The 6,364-nt window shown below is 43.5% G+C and overlaps 1 protein-coding gene across 1 annotated transcript in view; it reads right to left on the bottom strand.

Annotated features, from left to right (window-relative positions):
• Positions 1 to 4,821, bottom strand: part of pum3 (pumilio RNA-binding family member 3) — a 15,021-nt gene extending 10,200 nt beyond the window's left edge. The window contains exons 1-8 of the mRNA XM_037692407.1: positions 4,757 to 4,821; positions 3,838 to 3,932; positions 3,601 to 3,765; positions 3,348 to 3,525; positions 2,834 to 2,909; positions 2,636 to 2,729; positions 2,489 to 2,555; positions 2,234 to 2,408 (exon numbers count right to left, since the gene is read on the bottom strand). Of these exons, the coding sequence (XP_037548335.1) occupies positions 2,234 to 2,408; positions 2,489 to 2,555; positions 2,636 to 2,729; positions 2,834 to 2,909; positions 3,348 to 3,525; positions 3,601 to 3,765; positions 3,838 to 3,904 (822 nt within the window). The 5' untranslated portion in view covers positions 3,905 to 3,932; positions 4,757 to 4,821. The remainder of the gene's footprint in view (positions 1 to 2,233; positions 2,409 to 2,488; positions 2,556 to 2,635; positions 2,730 to 2,833; positions 2,910 to 3,347; positions 3,526 to 3,600; positions 3,766 to 3,837; positions 3,933 to 4,756) is intronic.
• Positions 4,822 to 6,364: the final 1,543 nt, after the last annotated feature.

Genomic DNA, 6,364 nt, shown 5'->3' with positions numbered 1-6,364 from the left:
TGGTAAGAGAGGACAATTGGGAGAGGGGGTGAGAACACTCGCCTTCAATTAAAACAAAGTGAAAACTCAGAGAGGCTAGCACCACTAGTTCAGCTGGTAAGAGAGGACAATTGGGAGAGGGGGTGAGAACACTCGCCTTCAATTAAAACAAAGTGAAAACTCAGAGAGGCTAGCACCGCTAGCTCAGCTGGTAAGAGGACAATTGGGAGAGGGGGTGAGAACGCTCGCCTTCACCAAATAAAACAAGGCCAGGAACTCAGCTGGCTACGTAATAAACAAACTTCGGAGCACGGTCCAACCGACCACGCGGTTGGAGGCCTCCAGTAAACAGGAGCGGAGCGAACGATACCGCTAACCAATAGCAAAATATAAGCAAAGAACCACTACTCACCAGTGTTACATCACACACATAGTAGTCATAAACAACGTCGGAGCACAGTCCAGCCGACCACGCGGTTGGAGGTCTCCCAACAAGCGTGAGCGGAGCGAACGCTACCGCTAACCAACGGCGAAATATAAGGAAAACTACTCACCGGTGTTGAATCACACACATAGTAGTCAGACGCTGTAATTTGGGAGAGGCGGAAACCGCCGTAGTTCCCAACGAAACAGAGAAATACCTTTGAACAGGGTTAAACCGTCGCAGCCCTAGGAGGGCGAACACGCTACTCCCGTAGACAGGCAGTCGGGCTTCCGACGACGGTAAAAAGTTCAGAAAAGGTCCAAAGGGCTGAAGCCCTGAATTGAACCGCACGCGAGAAGAAAATAGGAGCAGAGCAGCGGATGACGTCGGGCTATATAGCCTCTGATTGGTCATCCGTGTCACACCTGTGACTCCGTTGGTATTATTACTCGAATCAACGCATGCGCAAAGGGAACATTCAGTGCTTTCAGCACAGCCCTCTGGCGGTCAGTAGGGATGAAATAGAACTGACTGAGTTACAGCCACAGACACAATGAACGACTTTAGCGCCTGGCTTGAGGTGCAGAACGTGGAAGTCTCCACGGACAGTGAACGCCTCTGAGCACCGCCACCGTCCCAACAAGCTTTGAGACCACCATTGTCCCCGTCACAAAGAGGTTGTCAATGTTCGGCCTCTTTGACTGTGGCGCATCACGTCCACCATCAAGAAGCACATGAAGACCTTGCTGCCCCCCCTCACTGGACCCCCAGACAGACGACTCTGTCTGGCACTCACCCAACGAGAACCCACATTTGACCCAACTGGGCCTGAACACCTCCCTCTGCTATTGCATCCTGAACTTGGGAGACCCCAGTCAGTTCGAATTGAAAGAAACGCATCCAGCACCATCACACTGAGCAATGGAGCACCTCAGGGTTGTGGGCTCGGTCCACTGCAGTTCATTCTGCTGACTCATGACTGTGCAGCAATGCACAGCTCAAATCACATCACGTTTGCTGACGACACATCTGAGGTGGGTCTCATCAGCAAGAACAAGTCAGCGTACAGAGAAGAGGTGTAACAGCTAACGGACTGGTGTAGAGTCAACAACCGGTCTCTGAACGTGGACAAAACCAGAGATGGTTGTTGACTTCAAAAGAACAAGGTCACAATCTTATCACTCTCCATCAAATATCAGTGGCTTCACTGTGGAGGACGTCAACAGCACCAAATATCTTGGAGTTCACTTGGCAAAAGCTTCTTTCCACAAACAGCCGGAGTTAGAGCTGAACATTCACACGCTCACACACAAACTCAGGAACACACAACTGGACCAACATTCTTCCAACAAGAATCTGTCCAGAGGACCTGACTTAACTTTGTTTGATTCTTCTTACATGACAGTCAGTTGTATTTCAACTGCCAACTCTTCCATGTCACATTCAGCAGTAACATTTGCATTTGACCCTCAGTTAAACTGAGAACTGGCATCTGAGCTTGTGTGGGTTTTCTCCGGTTTCCTCCCACAGACCAAGAGCATGTATGTTAGTCTGCCCTCAGGCCTCCCTTGGAAGAGATCTGATCTCAGTGGGACTAACCTGGTTAAATAAAGGTTAATAAATAAAGGTAAATAAATAAAGGTAAATAAATAAAGGTAAATAAATAAAGGTAAATAAATAAAGGTTGATAAATAAAGGTAAATCAGTCCGGTCTGGCTTCTACTTAGTTCGGCAGCACATAGTTAGGCCGTGCTCCGACACCCCCCCCCCCCCAGTCTCGGAGCATCTTCTGAATGGACCAGGGCGGCGCGTGTGTGCGCACGTGCTCACCCTGCAGACGGCGTACGTGTTCCCGTACAGCTCGTGGCTCAGCTCCAGCCTCTGGGCGAGGACGGCTTTGTCGTTGTAGGCGAACTCGATGATGGCTGAGGCGGCGGCGTGGCGAAGCATCTGCCGGACGTTTCCTTTGAAGGAGTGGATCAGCGCCGCCACCAGCTCCTTGTTCCTGAGCGGGACCAACACACAGGCGTGAGGGTCCGGCTGCCGCGTCAGCTGTCAGAACCGCATGGGTCGGGTCACACTTACCCGTACATGAGCAGCTTCTTCACGACGTGTCGGCCGTACTGAGACTTGCACAGAGCGAGGACACTGTCTGCGGGGGACAAAAGCTACAGGTGACCCGTCCCGCCAACCCAAACAGGAAGTTCAACGTTTTAAAAACACGGCGCCCACCTTTCAGCTCCTCAAACACTTCCTGTCTCTGCTGGTGGCTGCCAAACTGGATGAAGCACTGCAGAACCCGGACCGAGTCGTGAGCAAACGCCATCTGCGGGCGGGAGAGATCCATTCGGGTCAGAATAGAGACAGAACTGGGCCAAAGCATCAACATTTACTGCGTGGGTTCAACCGTTCAGAACAGCACCAGAACACCTGTTTGCTCTTTCCCCGGATCAGATCGTGAAGCTCCTTCATCAGTTTCTTCTTCAGCTCCTCGTCACATTTCTTCCTGCAGAAACAAACACTGTCAGTCCGTCCGCAGCAGAACCGGCTGCTGGGTCGGTCCGTCCGCAGCAGAACCTACTGGGTCGGTCCGTCCGCAGCAGAACCTGCTGGGTCGGTCCGTCCGCAGCAGAACCTGCTGCTGGGTCGGTCCGTCCGCAGCAGAACCTACTGGGTCGGTCCGTCCGCAGCAGAACCTGCTGGGTCGGTCCGTCCGCAGCAGAACCTGCTGGGTCGGTCTCCTCAGGTGAACAAAAACTCTTCCTCTACATTTAAACATAAAAATATGTGCTTTTATTTTGAACAACAAAACATTTTCCTTTTTGGGACTTTAGCTGCTTTTTCTTACAGCTTCAGTCCTCGTAGCCGAACATTTTCAGAGGAACATTTTAGTTTCTGTTGTGTTCAACATAAATGCGTCTCGTCCTCCGAGACGAGTCTTTACCTCCTCAGGTCTCCCCACACTTGTTTGGAACGAGAAATAATGTCAAACATGTCCTTCCTCTCCGCCAGCTGTCGGCTCTTCTTCAGCGCCGCCTTCTTCTGCTGTCGGTTCTTCTTCAGCTCCTCTTTTGTCGGCTTCTTCTCGGCTTTAAACCTCCTCTTCTTCTTTGCCTCTGGACCTGATTGTGGACAGAAAACTACTGAAACGCCACGACCCAACAGAAAGACGAACGTGCAAACGGTCGTTTTCTCACCTCCACCTTCCTCGGACAGTTTCCTCTTGGCTCCTTTAGAAACACCGGGCTTCAGGTCTTTCCTGCCTCCAACGCCGGTCTTTCCTGGTCTCTTCTCAGAGTTTTTGAACGGTTTGAAGGGTTTTCTCCCGCCTGGTTTTCCTCCAAGCTTTGTCCCCGTGGAGTCTGAAAGAAGTGCGACCCGTTGGTTATTAAAGCCGTTAAATCAGGTTCTGAGGGCGACGCTGGCCCGCTCACCTTTTCCTTTCTGGGTGAGCTTCTTCCCGCCTTTAGGAGAGAACTTTTTCTTTGGTTTGGCGTCCATCTTGATGTCTGTTTGGACTGGAGAGATGCTGTGAGGAAAATCTCAGGTTTAAAACCAAAAATTTATAATTACCGGTCCAGTTTGAGTGGATGAGCAGAGTTCACGAATAAACCACCAACACCATCTATAAAGAAACTTAAAATAGATTTACAACCAACAATTGGAAGACGATAAAAGTATGAAAAACGCCCAAATTGTTCTTACAGCATTCAATCAACCTTTATTTCTACAGGTAAATCCCATTGAGCCTCGAGGACTCATTTACAAGAGAGACCTGATTTCAACAAAGAAAGATGACAACAATGGACAACAACAACAACAATAAGCAGTTATAAAAACTTATACTACAGTTTTTTTGTTCTTACAGCATTATTTGCTTATAGTTGATGTTTATTTAACTATTTGATTTAAAATACATTTATTCCTGCATTTCATACTTGAAACTCCTTTTCCTCTTCCTAAATTCCAAGTTAACTTCATAACAACTAAAATTATTACGAGGAAATCATGGTTCCTGCTGTCTGAAACAAGTAAACAAATGAAGACCTGAATGGTTTATTTGGTATGTTTCTTTTTACATTTCTAAAACATTCCAACTTCAGACAACCTTCCTTTAAAATTTAACTAAAAATAAAGTTTTTACCGTAATTTAATTTCTATAAATCAGTTCAATTTTTAAATACGCGAATCTATTCAGAGAATCAAGGCTTTTGAGTTCAAACATTTTGTTATGAAACCAGTTTGGTTTTTATCACTCGTTTAGGTAAAAAAAATGCTATGACTTTCAATATTTTATTAATCAAAACAGCATAAAACAACTAAACGATGGAGATTTTGACAGAATTAACTCACATTTTAGCCGAACGATCACACGTGCAGTCTCATACGTCCGGGCACAGTTTACTGCATCAAGCCGTAAAGCAACGTTCGATGTCGCAAAACGCATGTTTAAAAATTATGTCTCTTAATATTTTAAAACATTAGAAACAGTGTAAATAAATAATTTGGACAACAATGACTCTGCTATTACTAGTAGCTAAAAGAATAGTTGCTATCGTTTTGTTTAGAGATAACATTTAATTAGGCCAACTTCGTTACCATGGTTACAGCAAAAAAAAGTTATTTTTAAGTGCCCATCTAAACTTGGTTTGTTTTTGATTTATTATTCATGAGAAATTTAGTTCACATGTATACGGAAGCATACAGCAATAATAATAATAATAATAACAATAATAATTTTTTCTTCTTTCGGCTGCTCCCTGCCTTACGGGTCGCCGCAGCGAATAATAATAATAATAATAATAATAATAATGATAATATTTTTTTTTAAATCGGGATTGTAGTTGCAGACAAAGAACATTACCCAGAATGCTTTTCTGCTTTTTAATATTTCGTGTTGCCCCGTTGCCTAGCAACAAGTCAAAGTACCGTTAAGTTTACCAACCAAGCCTTTCAGTCACTTCATCTGGATCAAGTTTACGTTGAGAAGAAGAAGAGGAAGAAGAATTTTGTGTAATTTATTTCAAACAAACGTTTTTATTATCTAATTTCATACTCAAAATAATTTAACAAAAACTAGCGAAAACCGAAAATAGGTTTTATTCTTGGTTATTATTTTTATCATTAGTCCAGAAAAATTAGAAACGTTGTAAAATGGCGGATGAAGGCGGGAGACGCAGCTCTGTTGGTGAAAAAGATGAAAAATCGGCTTCACTGGAAAACTCTGAAGGCAACGTCAACTTTTTACGGTCTAAATTAAAAGTTTTTTAACTTTCTATCAGAAGGTTCATTTAAACCTTATATTTAAATTACAGTAATTAACGCTAGCCCTAGTTTGCTAGCTGATGCTAAAAGCGAGCTAACGTGAAAGTTAATTTTATTTTATTAATTAACTTTCTCATGTTAAAAAGTAAAACAGTAATGAAAGGGTTTATGGATGAGGTTTACAGCTAAATTGAGTTTTGATTAACTAAAACAAAAATAAAAATCACGTTTAATTTTTCAGTTAAAACTATAGGGTTATATTAAAATAATAATAATAACTAACTACATTACCCAGAATGCATTGTAATATTTCTTGGTCACCCCGTTGCCTGGCGACAAGAAAACGGACTTCGATAACTGACAAGTTAAGTGTACATTCGAGGTACGGTTTAGAAACTAATCTGCGTAATTTATTTCAAACAAACGTTTTTATTATCTAATTTCATACTCAAAATAATTTAGCGAAAACCGAAAATAGGTTTTATTATTGGTTATTATTTTTATCATAAGTCCAGAAAAATTAGAAACGTTGTAAAATGGCGGATGAAGGCGGGAGACGCAGCTCTGTTGGTGAAAAAGATGAAAAAACGGCTTCACTGGAAAACTCTGAAGGCAACGTCAACTTTTTACGGTCTAAATTAAAAGTTTTTTAACTTTCTATCAGAAGGTTCATTTAAACCTTATATTTAAATTACA

Source organism: Nematolebias whitei, chromosome 18, assembly GCF_014905685.2.
Source record: "Nematolebias whitei isolate Nwh7 chromosome 18, NemWhi1, whole genome shotgun sequence".
In the NCBI taxonomy this organism is placed as follows: domain Eukaryota; kingdom Metazoa; phylum Chordata; class Actinopteri; order Cyprinodontiformes; family Rivulidae; genus Nematolebias; species Nematolebias whitei.
The sequence above is the reverse complement of the archived record's forward strand: the minus strand, read 5'-3'. Positions and strand labels throughout refer to the sequence as shown.